Here is a 17,514-nt window from a genome sequence, read left to right on the forward strand (position 1 = left end):
AATTTCCTTAGAAACAAGTGGATGCTAATGTTTTTTTTTTTTTTTAAGATTTTATTTATTTGACAGAAAGAGAGAGAGAACAAGCAGGGGGAATAGCAGAGGGACAGGGAGAAGCAGGCTCCACGCTGAGCAGGGAGCCCAACGCAGGGCTTGATCCCAGGACCCTGGGATCATGACCCAAGCCGAAGGTAGATGCTTAGCAGACTGAGCCAGCCAGATGCCCCTAATGTTTCATTTTTTGCTTATTGCGCAGAGATCATAATGGGTATGATTAGAATAGCTAACTTGTTGGGCACTTCTAACAACTGGGAGAAGTTCCAATGCTTTGCATGTACTAATTCACTTATTTTTCATAACAATGCTATTATTATTATTCGCCTTTTAAAAATGAAGAGACAGGCAGAGACTATTGAATAAATGACCTGTTGGCACAGTCAACAGAGGGCAGGACAGGATCAAACTTGAGCAGCTAGGTTTAAAACCTAGCTCTAGCACTCTCTGACTGGATAACCTTGGGCAAAGTATTTAACTGCTCTGTGCCTCTGTTTTCTTACCTGTCCAAATAGGGTTCTCGGTATGCACCTCCTAAAGTTTTTGTGAATATTAAAAGAGATATGCTATGTAAAATGCTTGAAATAGCACCCGGCATGTTGTAAATCCTCAACATATTACAGATTAAAGTTGTCTTTTTTCTATTATAGGTGGCTGTGCAACATGAAAAATGCAGCAAGTTATCAAAAGGGCAAAAGGGGATTTTAAGGTATTCTTTTTTCACCTGCCTGCCGTTTTCACTACTTCAGTTCTGTCATTCAGTTGAACAAAAATGAAGAGTTTCTGTAAAAGCCATTGGTTAAACTTATAACTAACACTAATTTGCTGTCTTTTGAACCCAGAGAGTCCCTGGGGGATGGTTATTTGGTCTCTGTTGCTTTAAAAAGGTTCAAGTCGTCACTATCCAATATGGTAGCCGTCAGGTACGTGTGATAGATAACTGAGCACTTGAAATATGGCTAGTGCTAATTGGGATGTGCTGTAAGTGTAAGACACACAATGGATTTCAAAGACTAGTATGAAAAAAAGGAATGTAAAATGTCTCAGTAATTCTTATGTTGATTGCAGGTTGAATTGGTAATATTTTGGATATATTGGGTTAAATAAAATATAGTGTTAAGATTGAGCTCACTTGCTGCTTCTTACATTCTTACATTTTTTAATGTGGCTACTAGAAATGTTTAAATTACACTATGGAACTTGCATTATATTTCTGTTGGATGGCACTGGTCTTAATGGAAGCTCTGTGTTCACTCCCTGGATTTGCCTCCAGGGACATTCACAAGTCACTCTTGCTCCTGAGGCCTCCAGAGGCATCTTACAATGGAGAGAAGCAGGAAGTTGGGAATTAGGAGGCCTGAGTGCCAGGTCTAACCCTGCCCTTGACTTTCTGGGTGTCCTTCAGCAGTTCAGATAACTCCTTGAGAGGCAGAATAGAATAACACGGTGGTTCTCAAATTTGGGTCATACCAAAATCACTTTAGGGAACTTGGTAAAAAATGGAGAGACTATAAAGACCTAGGAGTTTTACTCTATCAATGAGCCTGGCCTTTTGTGTTCTTTATTAGCTTTCTGGGTGATTCTGAGGCTGTTCTGATCACCTCCTACTCACCCTGTGTAGGAAGGAGAATGCTTGTTCTTAGTAGTGTGAGGTGGCTGAATGCAGGACACCTGACACTGGGCAGGGTGTGATTGGCAGCAGCTTACCCACAGCCCGTGGGAGGAGGACACTATATGCCATGCAGGGCCGTGTGGGGGTTGCACCTAGGAATAGACTAAACCAGCAGGGACTATGGTAGGTGGGTTTTATAGGGACAAGAAAGTACAGTGACCCTTGTCTCCTGAAAGAAGATGTGATTAGCTTGTCTGAATAATTTCACAGGCTGGCAGGGAGGTAAAGCCTGTTAGGTTGAGGACTGAGTGGGGTGCAGCTGGTCCAGTTGGTAGGGTGAATTTTGTCGGGTCTTAAGTTACAAAGGTGATCAAGTGGCAACATGGAGAGGTTCACGCCATTGAGAAAGAAGGTTTTTAACACTTAATGGTTCCCCCAGAATCGAGAGGCATAGCCTGCTATACAGGACCACATGAAGCCTATCACATGCAGGGTTGGGAAGCAGAGAGAGGAACTGGGGTATGCCTTTATGACTAGAGTGGCAGGAAGTAACTAGGTGGAGACACCTGTATTGGGTCCTGGTGAAAAGAGGCAGGTTGGGGTCAGTGGTCAGGGGAATTATGACTCTTGAGTGCTCTCAGGAAGCTGGCTTTGGTTGACAGACTGGCTTTGTGATTGAGCAGACTCATGGAGAGGTTGGAATAACACATGTCAAAGAGCCAGTAATTGAATCGAAAACCCTGGTTCATATGCAGAGGAAGTAGCTGGGTGGGGAGCCTTTCAACCCCAGGGTCAAGGCCGTATCTGGAGAGAGCAGAGGAACTCATGGCTAGGCCTTTGGGCCTGTGTGGCTCAACCATGTTCAGGCAGCACGTGGAATTTCAGGCCTTACAATAATGATGAGCACAAGAGTTGACAACCACTGAGTATAGGACAAGGGCTTGGGCCTGGGCGCCATATTGCCTAGGTTCATTAGTGCCTGGTGCAGTGTCCTGACTGGACAATGAGATTGTGGCCAGGGGCAGCGGGAGGGGTGTAGAAATGCACATGTCAGCCACCCACCTCCACAGACCTGATTTGATTAGTTGTGGTTGAGGTCTGAGCACCCCCCCCTTTTTTTTTTTTAAAGTTCCCTTGTGAGTCTAATGTGCTGTCCGAGTTGAGAACTACGGTCCTAGTAGATAAGGCTCTGGGTGAAAATCTTGACTTTTCTATTGGCCACTGGTTGATCATGAACCGAGCTACTTCTCTGTGCTCCATTTTCTTTACCTGTAAAATGGGGATGATTGTTGTCTCAGTCTCTAGACTTGTGAAGATCAAGTAAGATAGCACATGTACAACATTCATGGAAATGGTGCCATGGTAGGTACTAAGTCAGTTGTTACAATTGTCAGCTGCTGAACTATTAATCGAAGTATTTTCTGAATGGCCTGGGTTTTCTTGTGGGGAAAATTAGGTGCTTAGAGTTGCTCTTGGTATTCTTGCTGATCCTAACAAACCTTGATTCTAATACCATTTTTAGAACCAGAGATAAAGAGAAGATTGCAATGTATTTACTTTCTCTAACTTCTTTGTTCTGTTGTGGGTAGAAGAGTTGAAGGTGAAAACCTCAAGTCTTTAGTCCGTCTGAGAATACCTGGAGAGTTGTTTTGACTGATGCTACTCACATAGTGACCCAGAAACCAACAGCGTCAGCATCATCTGGGATATTGTTAAAAATGTAGATTCTTAGTCTCCATCCTTGATGTTCTGATTTAGAATTTCTGGGGGTGAGACACAGGTGTCTGTACCTTTCCAGGGTCCCCAGTTGATTCATGGAACATTAAAATTTGAGAAGCACTGGTAGAACAGACTTGTGGCTTTTTAAAAAAATACTTTCTGTTTCTCTCTGGCTGAATTCCACATCCTTCCAATACCAGATATCTGCATGACGTGCTCTCCCTTGGTTCAGGTCTCTGGTCAAATGTGGGAGAAGCCTCCATGACAAAAACTTATTCTGCAACAGCCACTCCTTCCATTTCTTCTTATCTCTTTACCCTGCCTTATTGTTCTTCCTTTCTTTCTTTTTTTTTTAGAGAGAGAGCGAGCTCAGGAGCGGAGGGGCAGAGGGAAAGGGAGAGAGAGAAACCCAGGCAGGCTCTACGCCCAGTGCAGAGCCCAACATGGGGCTTGATCTCATGACCCTGAGATCATGAGCTGAAATCAGGAGTCGGATGCTTAACCGACTGAGCCACCCAGGTGCCCTGACCCTGCCTTCTTGTTCTTGAAAGTACCTCTCACTGTATTATCCGTTTGCTATTGTCCTTGTCCCCGTTATAATATCAGCCGCATGAGATCATGGGCCTAGCTGCTTCATTCACTGCCGTGTCTTTCATGTCTCGGATCCTTGGCTGGCATATAGAGTAGGCTCCCAATAATTATATGTTGAGCAAATGATTCAGGAGTTAAACAATAAAGCTCTGATCTGTATCTGTCAGCTGTTCATTACAGCAGTCATTCTGCAGGTCTTTGCTGATTCCTACCAAGTGCTCACAGAAAGTGTCTTCTTTTGTCTTGCTGCTTTTTAAATTTTTTTCTTTTTCACTACATTTTTGCCATTTTAATTACAATATGTCTTGGTGTGGATCTGCTTTTGTTGATTTTGTTGGGGGTTCTCTGTGCCTCCTAGATCTAGATATCTGTTTCCTTCCCAGATTAGGGAAGTTTTCAGCTACTATTTATCAAGATAACTTTTCTGCCCCCTTTTCTCTCTTCTTTTTCTGGGATCCCTATACTATGAATGTTACTATGTTTGATGGAGTCACTGAATTCCCTGTCTGTTCTTGTTTTGCAGAATTCTTTTTTTCTCTCTTTTGTCCAGCTTGATTACTTTCCATTACTGTGTCTTCTAGGTCATTAATTCATTTCCCTGCTTCTTCGAGCCTGCTGTTCATTCCATTGAGTGTGTTTCTCATTTTGTTTATTGAGCCCTTTATCTCTGTTGTTATTTTATTTCTGTGTTAATGGCCTTACTGATGTCCTCCACTCTTTTCTCAGGTCCAGTGAGTATCTTTGTGGCCATTACTTTAAATTCCCAACCAGGCATGTTAGTTAGATCTATTTCACTGAGATCTCTGGCCGTGGCCTTGTCCTATTCTTTCATTTGGGACAAATTCGTCCGTCTTCTCATTTTGTCTAAGTCTGTGCCTGCTTCTCTGTGTTTGGAAAGTCAGCAACATCTCCTTTTCTGACGGTAATGGCCTTGTGAAGAGGTCCTGTGGTGTCCTGCCGTGTAGTGTCCTGTTCCCCAGCGCGTGGTGCTTCAGGGAGTGTCTCCTGTGTGTGCTGTGTGTGCTCTGCTTGGTGTCAGCAGGTGTCAGTGCCTCACTGGTTCCTACAGGTGGCTCTGTGTATGCTGAGGGGCGGGGGAGGGCAATGGCTATGGCAATGGCTCTTTCCGAGCCCATGGCTACGGGGATTCGTTTTCCCCCTGTGCTCCCTGTGTGTTAATCTGTCTCTCACACTTCTCCACAACCATGGCTCCCTCTTCCCCACTGAGGCCACACTCTGTTTCTCTCCGAAACCGAATCTCCACACTTCTGACCTCATCGGGGGGGGGTCTCTTCTCTACCTTTACTTGTGGAGTTTGCGCTGTTCGACGGGTTGTGTTCAGGTTGATTTCTGGGGTATTTAGGATGATTTCATAGTTATCCAGTTGTATTCGTGGGAGGAGGCGAGCTTAGGGTCCTCCTACTCTTGCCACTATCTTCCCCTGTCTCCAAGAAGGAAGTGATTCTTGATGTCACCCTCCTAACAGTCCTCTCTGACCCCAGCCACTTCCCCCTCAAATCTCTCTGCTGAGAGAGTACTCTGTTTCCAAGACAAAAGGGATCTTCTTGCCCTCCCTTCCTCAAGGCCTTTGCTGCTTTCCTGTTGACTTGCAGATAAAACTGGGACTCACGTCACCATTGAATCCTGCCCACCTGCTTATCTGTTGCTGCCTCTTATTTGTATTCACTCCCATCATGGCATTTATTCTCTTGAGGTTTTCCTGTGATTCTGCTTCTCTTGGGCTAGTAGAACTCAGTCATCCCCCACAGTCCAGCAAAAGCCATGTTTATGTAGAACCTGCTCTGTGGGCCTTGGGGGACCCAGAGGACGACCCTGTATCCTACTCTGCCAGGTAGCAATGTGTAATCACCAGACTGTGAGCAAGTTGGGACTGGGTAATTGTATCTCTCTTTTTTAAATTTTATTTATTTATTTGAGAGAGAGAGCATGAACAGGGTGAGGGGCAGAGAGGGAGTGTGTTTCACAAAATGAGAAACACACTCAATGGAATGAACAGCAGGCTCGAAGAAGCAGGGAAATGAATTAATGACCTAGAAGACACAGTAATGGAAAGTAATCAAGCTGGACAAAAGAGAGAAAAAAAGAATTCTGCAAAACAAGAACAGACAGGGAATTCAGTGAGCAGGGAGCCTGATGCAGGGCTTGATCCCAGGACCCTGGGATCATGACCTGAGCCGAAGGCAGACACTTAACCTACTGAGCCACCCAGGTGCCCCAATTGTATCTCTCTTAGTGAGTTTTCCATAAGTGTTCAATGAATTAATAAACTCATTTATTTAATGAAGAATTTATAAATTAGCCTGTCTAATGCTAATTATGTAGGCAGTGAGCTAGTTGTTATTCTGAATATTTTGATGGACACATTGTGTGGATTTTGTAACAGGAGTCCATGCAGGCACTGACTTTGAAAAGCAGAAATCACCTTCCTAAAATGGTAGTTTTAAAAATCCAGAAGCTCTTCTCTCTCTTCTCCTCCCTCTGCCCCTCCACCCGCTCATGCTCTCTCTCTAAAATAAATAAGTAAAATCTTTAAAAAAGAAAAGGGGGCACCTGGGTGGCTCAGTCGGTTAAGTGTCCAGTTCTTGATTATGGCTCAGGTCATGATCTCGGGGTCCTGGGATTGAGCCCTGCATTGGGCTTGGCGTGTAGTCTGCTTGGGATTCTCTCTCTCCCTCTCCCTCTGTACCTCCTCCCACTTGTGCTCTCTATCTCTCTCTAAAATAAATAAATAAAATCTTAGAAAAAAAAATCCAGAGGCTCTTTTCCTCCCAAAGATGACCTTGATCTTGCAAATATTGTGAAAGACTTGGAGAAAAAACTTGGAAATAAAACCCCTGCTCTCCAAATCCTTCCAGTTGGGATCAGCCTCAAAATTTTACAATTCAGGGGTACCTGGTGGCTCAGTCGGTTAACTGTCCAACTCTTAATTTCTGCTCAGGTCATGATCTCAGGGTTGTGAGATGAGCCCCACGTCAAGCTCCATGCTGAGTGTGGAGCCTGCTTAAGATTCTCTCCCTCTCTCTTCCTCCCTCTCAAAAGAAAATTTTTTTTACAACTCAAGGAAATCTTAGACCAACTAGTCTGCTCTTTCCGTATGCCTCTGCCTGTCTCCCTGATGGTATGTTCTTTCATCAAGACATTGACACTGACTGCTGAGTGTCTTCTGAGCAGTTTCTGTTACAAGCACTGTTTCAGGTGCTTGAGATATAAAGCTGAGTAGGTATTAATTACAAGATCGGTTTACCAATTATCCCCTTTCCCCCAGAGGTGACGGAAAGTTCTCCCTGCAGAACACTCTTACTGAGCAGAAGTTGTTGGACAAACAGAGTCAGAACAAAGTGAATCACAGATCCCAAAAGCGTATTTCTTCCAAGATTGGGAAGTTTTCCATTGCCCTTTTCCATACTAGGGTTCTTGTATCTGAAGATGGAGGAATAACTAATAGTAATTAACTAATAAGTAATAAATTAACCAACAGTTAACCATCTCTTAACCTGAGTATTGTATGTTCAGTTTCCACCCTCCTCAGAATCAGAATCCTACTGATAGCGATAAGGAAAACTTGTATTCAGGCCACCAGTGTGGTTGGGCGGGTTGTTCACTGCCCAGGGGCGCTCAGCTGGAAGGGGCTTGGTCTCGGGAATCTAACCCACACTCTGCATGCAGCTGCTCCGAGGGAGAGGTTCCTTGGCTGTTCCATGTAAAGCAGCCATACGAGAAACTTGTATTGAATGTTTAAGCCGCAAGACGCTGTTCCGAATGTCTGACGTATAGTCACTTAGACCCACTACCCTTCCCCTGAGGTTAGTAATATTATTGTTGACATTATTATTATCTCCAATTTTAGCTTGGGCTTTGAGACACAAAGTGATAGCAAGTTGGGGATGCAGTATTCACATACTGGTGGTCTGATTCTAGAGCCTACACCCTTCACTGCACTGTTCTCTTCTCCCTCAAGCACATCCTTTGGCTTCAGAGTCCTCTCCCTGTTTCCGTGTCTGTCATCCCTAGCTCTCAGCTCTCGTTTCTCTTCCTGTGAGACCTTGGAGTCCCATGTGCGTAGTTTTGTCTTCAGAAGTAGCAGAGAGGCAAGATCTAGAATACCAGTTCTGGTGTGAGCTGGAGTCCAGTTCTGCCCGTGTGTCTTGACCTCATCAAGCCTCAGCTTCCTCGTCTGTTAAATAGAAGCCACAGTCCTCATCATCACTGATTGAGAACTTCCTAAAATGCCAGGTACAGTGCCAGGGGAATTGCATGGATTAACTCATTTATTCCCGCCCAATAATCATCTGACTGAAATTCCATTTTTATCTCCTTGTTATAGCTGAGGACAGGCACAGAGGTGTAGGCGATTGGACCGAAGTCACACTAGTGTGACAGAGCTTCGTCACAGGTACGTAGGCGGTACCTTCACGAAACTGTGTGCCAGGTGCTTCATAAGGTCCCCAACATGTGCTTGGTGCTCAGTTAACGCCACCCATGCTGTTTTTGTTGTTTTTAATCATTTGCTATGATTATTGTACCTCGTTAGTTTGAATGACATAATGACAAGGGTTACCTAGCTTATGGGTAAATAAATCTTGCAGTCACAGGTTTTTATTAATTTTTCTTCATCTTCATGATGGAGTCTTTTCAAGGCCCTGCTGTTAACCAGAGTAAATTTGGCAAGATCTCATATCTTTAAAAAAACAGTCATCTGTAAAAAAAAACAAAATAAAAAAGCCCACAGTTTCCCATATAGTCAAATTCACAGAGAGAAAGTAGAGTAGTGGTTACTAGGGGCCGAGGGGCGGGCTGGTGGGGAGCTGTTGTTTTATGGGTACAAGAGTTTTAGTTGAGGATGGTGAAAAAGTTCTGGAGATGGGTGGTGGTGATGATTGCACAGCAGTAGGAATGCACTTAAACTGTATGCTTAAAAATGGTTAAAAGGGTAAATTTTTTTTTTAAAGATTTTATTTATTTGACAGAGAGATAATGAGAGCAGGAACACAATCGGGGGAGTGGGAGAGGGAGAAGCAGGCTTCCTGCCGATCAGGGAGCCCAATGTGGGGGCTCGATCCCAGGACCCTGGGATTACGACCCGAGCTGAAGGCAGACGCTTAACGACTGAGCCACCCAGGTGCCCCTAAAAGGGTAAATTTTATGTTATGTTCATTTTACACAGGAAAACAAGTCATCCATGTAATCTCACACCTTATTGCAAAGATATCCCATTAAGTATGACAGACCATGAGAGAATAATATATTTCAGAGGTTAAAGGGGATTTTCATATGACAGAGCAACATCCTCTAAAGGCTCTGTTGATAGAAACCATTTATGAGGACAGGTTTTACATTAGTGAGTATTACCTGCTCTTCTACAGCTACTAAGAAATAAGATACCCTGAAAGTGTTCCGTGTGCTTGCACCTGCTGATTTAATTCTTAAAACAATCCTATGAAATAGGCACTGTTAATCCCTCCATTTTTACAGATTAAAGAATTGAGGCACAGAGACATTAATAATTTGTCAAAGATTTCACAGCTGATAAGTATCAGTACCATAGACCTAAAACATTTGGCCCCAGCGATTACTCTCTCAACCTGGGTGCTTTACTCTCGATGTCCACGCTCGCTAGAATCAGATTCATACCCTAAAAGCTATAAGGAGAACTTGTGTTAGGGGCACCATGTGTGGTTGAGCAGGTTGTTCATTGTGCAGGGGCTCTCGGCTGAAGGAGTCAGTGGTCTCAGGAATCCAGCTCACACTCTGCTCATCAAGCCCCCTGAGGAAAGGACACCATTTCTATTTGATGTAAAGCGTGAAATATGGGTAGTGATGTTAGCCATATGGGTTAAGGACAGTCTTGGCCAGACTCTGATGGCTTTTTTTTCTCCTTCCCCTTTTGTGCCTTCTCAGGACTCAGCCCTTTCTTAGAAGGACGAGGACAAAATGACCAAGTTCAAGGTGAGTTGGGCTTCCTTTCTAGATTTTAAACCATTGTCTCATTTCTCAGTGATTAAATGCTTTCTTGAAACAATTAAACAGAATAGCAGGCATTTCAAAACCTCTTCTGTGCCAGAGGATCACTGCTTTTTATTTTAGTGTAGTTTAATTTTTGTTGTTTTAATTTACCCTTTTATAATTTCACAAATAAAATAGAAAAGTCAATAGCAGTGAACCCCCCCACTTTACTACTATTTTCCTTATAAAAACTGTTTTCATTTCCCCATGTTTTTTTCCTCATACGCATTCATAACTGTATATTTGTAATAGTTACATAGTTAAAATTTTCAAATTATGCCTTTTCTTTCTTTTTTTTTTTAAGATTTTATTTATTTATTTGATAGAAAGACACAGCGAGAGAGGGGACCCACAAGCAGGGGGAGTGGGAGAGGGAGAAGCAGGCTTCCCGCAGAGCAGGGAGCCCGATGTAGGGCTCGATCCCAGGACCCTGGGATCATGACCTGAGCTGAAGGCAGACGCTTAACGACTGAGCCACCCAGGCACCCCTCAAATTATGCCTTTTCTAATTAACTGATATTATATTCCCTACATTTTTAATGGCTGCATCATATTTCCTTAAATTGATGTACTCTGTTTGTCTCACAACTTTTGCCCCATTCATGGACATTTAGGTAGTTTAGAATTTTTTTTTTTTTAAAGATTTTATTTATTTTTTAACAGAGAAACAGCGAGAGAGGGAACACAAGCAGGGAGAGTGGGAGAGGGAGAAGCAGGCTTCCCGCCGAGCAGGGAGCCCGATGTGCGACTCGATCCCAGGACCCTGGGATTATGACCTGAGCCGAAGGCAGACGCTTAACAACTGAGCCACCCAGGCGCCCTAGAATTTTTTTTTTAAGATTTTATTTATTTGAGAGAGAACGAGCAGGGAGAGGGACAGAGAGAAGGAGAAGCAGGCTCCCTGCTGAGCAGGGAGCCCAGCACGGGCTCGATCCCAGGACCCTGGAATCATGACCTGAGCCGAAGGCAGACGCTTAACCGACTGAGCCACCCAGGCGTCCCTAGAATTTTTATTATGTTAAAGAACACTGTTGTGATGAGCACCGGGTATTATATGGAAGTGTTGAACCACTAAACCGTACACCTGAAACTAATATTACACTGTATGTTAACTAACTGGAATTTAAATAAAAGCTTAAAAAAAAAAGTAAGACCAGGAAAGTGAAATTATAATAAATTCTGATTTTGATATACTTAAAAAAAAAAGAATATTGCACTAACAGTTTTCCTAACATAACCACTTTCCTCAAAAAGGAATTTGGAGGAGTTTGCTCTTCTTTGTTCGTAATGTTTCAGGAATCTAAATTGAAAAAGTATACTTGATAGGCAGTACCTTGGGGATTTTGTACATAGAACACTCTGATGTGGCCTAGTGCAGCCGGCTATAACTGATGCATCACACAGAGAAAGTATTCTTCCATATTTTCCCATAAGAAAACTAGATTCTTTTTTTTTTTTTTTTTTTTTTTAAGATTTGTTTAGGGCGCCTGGGTGGCTCAGATGGTTAAGTGTCTGCCTTCGGCTCAGGTCAAGATCCCAGGGTCCTGGGATCGAGTCCCGCATTGGGCTCCCTGCTCCTTGGGAGCCTGCTTCTCCCTCTGCCTCTCTCTCTCTCTCTGTCTCTCATGAATAAATAAATAAAATCTTAAAAAAAAAAAAGATTTATTTATTTATTTTAGAGAGAAAATGAGCTGGAGGGGCAGAGGGAGAGGAAAAGAGAATCTCAAGCAGACTCTACGCTGAGCAGGGAGCCTGACAAGGGGCTAGATCTCATGACTGTGCGATCACCACGAGCCGAAATGAAGAGTCGGATGCTTAACCAACTGCGCCACCCGGGCACCCCCAAATCTAGATTCTTTCTAACCTGTGTCTGAGTCCTATCATGTGTATGTGTTATTTACTGATTTATATGTGTATATTTTAAATATTTATTTGAGAGAGAGAACAAGAGGGAGAGAGCGAGAGAGCCAGCATGAGGGGCAGAGGGAGAGGGAGAAGTAGACTCCCCACCGAGCAGGGAGCCTGATGCGGGGCTCCATCCCAGGACCCTGAGATCATGACTTAAGCTGAAGACAGATGCTTAACCAACGAAGCCACCCAGGCACCCTGATTTTATATTTTTTGTTTACATATTGATTTATTTTTATCAAAGTAATAGTGTTCTTAAATTTAAAAGTCTAGTAGTACAGGAAGACCTACTGATGCTTTTCTTACTGCATTTAGTTTCCGACCAACCTTAAGAGGCAGTACTTGGTCGCCTCTGCATGTTAATTCCAAAGAAACAGGATTGTAGAATTTTAGAAAACTCTTTAGGTTCACACAGGAAACCAAAGGTCCAACTGATCCAAAAAGACTCCTAGGAGTTTTACTTGGATAAAGAGGGAGGCAAGGGAAAATAATTCTTCTCAGGGCCTTAGCCCTTTCTGTGTGTGCTTAGTTGCTGTCGTTCACAGAAGACACCACATATAATACTGCCTCTTCTTGGTCAGTCTTTGGTGGCTCCTTCTTTAGGATCTCTGTTGCTCATTTAGGGCACCTGGATGTGCAGGGCTCCCGCAATGAAAACAGTTTCCATATGAAAAAGTTGAGACTGTACTGTACACCAGCGATTCTTTTTTTTTTTTTTAAAGATTTTATTTATTTATTTGAGAGAGAGAATGAGAGAGAGAGAGAGCACATGAGAGGGGGGAGGATCAGAGGGAGAAGCAGACCCCCTGCTGAGCAAGGAGCCCGATATGGGACTCGATCCCGGGACTCCAGGATCATGACCTGAGCCGAAGGCAGTCGCTTAACCAACTGAGCCACCCAGGCGCCCTACACCAGCGATTCTTAATCACGGGTAATTTTTGCGCCCAGGCAATGTCTGGAAACATTTCTGGTGTCAAAACTTGAGGGAGGCTTCAGCATCTGGTGCATAGAAGCCAGGGCTGCTGCTAAACATCCTACATTGCAGGGGACAGCCTCCCCCCCACCAAACAGTTATCTGGCCCAAAATGTGAGTGGTGTCAGGGTTGAGAAACCATGCCATACACAAAGCTATACAAGAACAATAGCAAAATGTGGGTGATGATACTTATGTATGTTTTAAAAAGAAAGCTTGAAGTCTCTAATAGAAATTTTACAGAGTGATAAAATAAAACCCAATTGGAATATGAGCAAAGAACATTGACTGGCAAGGTACTAAAGAAGAAATAAAGATAGCCAGTAAATATATGAAAATGTGATAGTTTAATTACCAAATAAGTATAAAATGAAAAGTAAGTTGTTTTTTACTGATCAGATTACATAGGACTTAAAAACATTGGTTATATTCAGTGTTGTGTGTGGTGTGGAGAATCAGGGCTACTTATATTCTCTCAGGGGAGGGGTGAAATACAGAAAAAGTTGAAAAGGAAACCTGCCATCCTACATAGTAATTTTGAAGTGGCATATCCTCGATATTGCAATTTTTCCTTCTTAGAACTTATTCTAAGAAAATAATTAAGACAGGAGGCTAATATTTATTTAAAAGTTGTTCTTGGGTGCCTGGGTGGCTCAGTTGGTTGAGCGACGGCCTTCGGCTCAGGTCATGATCCTGGAGTCCCGGGTTCGATTCCCACATCGGGCTCCCTGCTCAGCGGGAAGTCTGCTTCTCCCTCTGACCCTTCCCCCTCTCATGCTCTCTCTCTCTCTCTCATTCTTTTTCTCTCAAATAAATAAAAAATCTTAAAAATTGACTTTGGTCTCTTAGAATCTGAAGCTACTTCATACACATCCCTTCCAGTTTTCTCAGTGCTCTTTCTCCCAGCAGCCATTGGGCTCAAGATTGAGGTTGTGTGTGCTTGGTGTTGTAGGAGGCTGTGACGTTCAAGGACGTGGCGGTGGTCTTCACGGAGGAGGAGCTGGGGCTGCTGGACCCTGCCCAGAGGAAGCTGTATGGAGACGTGATGCTGGAGAACTTCAGGAACCTGCTCTCTGTAGGTGAGCACAGGCGCCCTGTGGACTTCAGCCCCCTGCAGTGTTTATTGTATCCTTGGATGTGTGGAGCTTTGGAGCTCTTGAACTGGATGGCATTTTTCTGGTCTTTTGCCTCTGGTCAAAATATGTTTTGTAAATGAGCCGTAAATTGACTCGATGACTGCTGTGTATACATTTTTGGCCTTTCTCAAGTTGTGGTCATCTCTGATTAGTGGGTCATGACACACATTTAGGGCATTGTACCAGCGTTTGTTTTTTTTTTTTGAGAGAGAGAGAGAGAGTGCACGTGTGCATGTGCAAATGAGGAAAGAGGCAGAGGGAGAGGGAATGAGAGAATCCCAAGCAGGCTCCATGCTGCCTGATGCAGGGCTCAGTCTCACGACCCTGAGATCATGACCCAACCCAAAATCAAGAGTAGGATGCTTAATTGATTGAGCTACCCAGGCGCCCCTGGTACCAGCATATTTTATTTATTTTTTAAAAATTTTTTAAAAATATATTTATTTGTCAGAGAGAGAGAACACAAGCAGGGGAAACAGCAGGCAGAGGGAGAAGCAGGCTCCCCGCTGAGCAAAAAGTCCAATATGGGACTCGATCCCAGGACTCTGGGATCATGACCTGAGCCGAAGGCAGATGTTTAACTGACTGAGCCACCCAGGCGCCCCGGTACCAGCATTTTTAATGAAATAAAATAGGGTAGAAAATAATCAGAGCTGGGGCGCCTGGGTGGCTCAGTCATTAAGCATCTGCCTTCGGCTCAGGTCATGATCCCAGGGTCCTGGGATTGAGCCCCGCATCAGGCTCCCTGCTCCGCGGGAAGCCTGCTTCTCCCTCTCCCACTACCCTATTTGTGTTCCGGCTCTCGCTCTCTCTCTGTCAAATAAATAAATAAAAAATCTTAAAAAAATAAAATACAATAATCAGAGCCTTTGGCAATAACTGCACATTGCAGCAAAAACTACATCCTGTTGCTGAAAATCGTGTGAGAAATGGTGGAAAGAGTCTGAAGAAAACAGACCTTTTTTCCCAGTAATTTACACTGAATGCCTACATATCCTGGATTTTTGCATCAGACGTAGTCTTCTGATGGGTCATAATTAACAGTTTGGAAATCACTAATTTTGATGTCCTACAGATGATATGGCGAGAACCACATTTTTAGTAGTTTATAAGTATTAGTAATTCTAAATGTTTGTCCTTGCCTTTTGACAGGGCATCAACCCTTCACTCCAGATGTAATACTCCAGTTTGAGAGAGAAGAAAAGCTTCAGATGATAAAGACAGCAACCCAGGGCCACTGTGCCTCAGGTGAAAGCCGTGCGGCTGAGTCGGCCATGCTTCCTGCCCGCCTCCACAGCAGTGCCTCGCCTCTGAATTCTGCAGCAGTTTCTCATGCTCTCCCTCCCCTCCTTTGCTCTTTTACAGTCGTTCTCCACTTGAAGTGATTCTTCTGTATGTCTGTCAACTCCTGTCCTCTGCTTGAATCTCTGGTAGCTTCTTATCTGATTGAGAGTAAAAGCCAAGTACTTAAAGTGGCTTTTGGTGCCCCAGCTGCCTGCTCCTTGCTCTTCCCCCATCCTTCTGCACATGTGACCTATCACTTGCCCCCACGTCAATCTGTCCCGTCCAGTTTTGCCGCTCTGCTCTGCCACCCATGGCCCTGCCTCATCACCCTCTCTCTATTTGTTCTTCCTTCTGTCAGGAGTGCCCTTTCTCTCTGTCATCCTCTTGGCCCTTCCCTTCCTTCACGTAGGTCTCTTCTCAAATCATAACATCATAAGAAAGACCTCCCATGACCACCCTGTTCATGACCCCTTCTTGTTTCCCCATTCTCCTTTCCCTTTTCACCTGTCCGATTTGGTGTCTAGGCATTCATCACCACTCACCATATTAACATATTTTTGTTTATCTCACTGTATTCCTGCTAGAATATAATTATCAGGAGGGAAGAAATTCTGTTTTCTTTATTGCTATATCTTCAGTGTATAAACAGACTTGGCAGAGGACAGATGTGCTATAAATACTTGTTGGATGAATGAATGAGATAATAATGGTTTACATGGACTTTTTTTCATTAGTTGTGGACATACTAAATGGGTGATAAACAGAAGTGTGTGATGAAGGCATAGTCCAGAGCAGCACCCCCTATCCATGATTATCTAATCTAATCCTAATTTATCAGGTGCTTTTTTGGATACAAGTAGATATGTATCCATTAAACCACATCTAGAGGTGCCTGGGTGGCTCAGTCGGTTAAGCATCCAACTCCTGATTTCGGCTCAGGTCATGATCTTAGGGTTGTGAGATAGAGCCCAACATCAGACTCCTCGCTGAGCTTGGAGCCTACTCAAGATTTTCCCTCTTGCTCTGCCCCACCCCCCCCCCACTGGCTCTCTCGAGCATTCTCTCTCTCTTAAAAAAAAAAACAATCCCCCACATTTAATGAAAGCTTGACTTTGCACTTGCAACCAAGTTGAACATCCTTTTCCCTCTGTGGCTTTTCTGCAGTCTTTAGTAGTGAATCATACGGTCTTGGTGAAGAACGACTTTTTAGAATGAAGATTCTGATGGCCACTTTTTTAGGCAGGTCTCCTATTAAAGAAAATAAATACACTTTATCAAGAAAGAAAAATTCTCAGGTAATAATTGGCTTTCCTGTTAGTCTTTCCCTTCGAAGATTTTCCTCATGGCAGCCACCCACCTCTTCCAAAGAGTTACAGAAAACAGTGTCACCTACCGTCATCTGTGTGTGTGTGTGTATGGTTCTAGCAGGTATTTTATCCAGAGAAACCTTTACTTCCAAAGCACCTCTAATATTGTCCTGTTAATGCTTGTCATAAGCCACTAAATTTATTTCAGACTCATGGAGTCCCAACCTGTAACTTGGAAAACTGGTGTTGTCCATACAAGAACATGTTTCTGTATCCATCAGTTTGACAGCCTGCTTTCAGAGACATTATTCCTGAGGCTCTAAATATTGACTCCTATGTGAAAAAGAAAAAATTTTACACAGGAAGAGTACAGAAATTTCAGAAGTAATCAATCCTAGGCCCCATGGCTACTTTTATGTCTTATTTTTTTTTCCCCTTTTTTCCTTTCAAGTGATTCTTGCCATGATTTTGTGATCAGCATAATTTTCTTATCAGCAACATCCACTTAGGTTAGCCCAACATCTGGTGAAGCCTTTCAACTTCCCAGCAAAATTGCTGTTTCCAGTCCCTTACCTATTCTAGGTAACTTACTTGGAAAAGCTCTTTTACTCTTGTAACATAGTTTAAACTCTCACAAGGAAGTCAAACGGGGACTTACTTATCCTTTCAACATGTATTTATTGGACACTGTCACACAGTGTTCTGGGAGCGGTGATAAAGCAGTGAATGATATAAATGCTTGGCCTTGTGGATACTGCATTCAGGTAGGAGAAGACATAAAACAAAAAGATAAATGACATAAACATATATAGTTTGTTAGATGTAATACGTGCTGTGTGAAAACAAAACAGGGTAAGGCGAATGCCAGGCAGATGGCCAGGAGTGTCGAGGGTTAGGGAGAATTTACTG

General features: G+C 43.4%; 2 protein-coding genes across 19 annotated transcripts in view; one reads left to right on the forward strand and one right to left on the reverse strand.

The window, feature by feature from the left end:
* The window catches only part of ZNF229 (zinc finger protein 229), a 474,727-nt gene that overhangs the window by 123,805 nt on the left and 333,408 nt on the right, over positions 1 to 17,514 (reverse strand). The gene's annotated exons all lie outside the window — the stretch shown is intronic.
* LOC102747161 (uncharacterized) overlaps positions 1 to 17,514 on the forward strand; it is an 81,153-nt gene that overhangs the window by 3,605 nt on the left and 60,034 nt on the right. For 7 of the 18 annotated variants that reach the window (XM_081807038.1, XM_081807040.1, XM_081807045.1 and 4 more), the window contains 6 exons: positions 702 to 760; positions 8,070 to 8,227; positions 8,319 to 8,386; positions 9,881 to 9,940; positions 13,831 to 13,957; positions 15,167 to 15,262. In XM_081807038.1, the coding sequence (XP_081663164.1) occupies positions 9,926 to 9,940; positions 13,831 to 13,957; positions 15,167 to 15,262 (238 nt within the window). In that variant the 5' untranslated portion in view covers positions 702 to 760; positions 8,070 to 8,227; positions 8,319 to 8,386; positions 9,881 to 9,925. Of the gene's footprint in view, positions 1 to 701; positions 761 to 8,069; positions 8,228 to 8,318; positions 8,388 to 8,961; positions 9,127 to 9,880; positions 9,941 to 13,830; positions 13,958 to 15,166; positions 15,263 to 17,514 lie in introns of those variants that run through there. The other 11 variants (XM_081807041.1, XM_081807043.1, XM_081807046.1 and 8 more) reach the window with 5 other exon arrangements.

Source organism: Leptonychotes weddellii, chromosome 16 (assembly GCF_054177405.1).
Source record: "Leptonychotes weddellii isolate Sample4059 chromosome 16, ASM5417740v2, whole genome shotgun sequence".
Classification (NCBI taxonomy): Eukaryota; Metazoa; Chordata; class Mammalia; order Carnivora; family Phocidae; genus Leptonychotes; species Leptonychotes weddellii.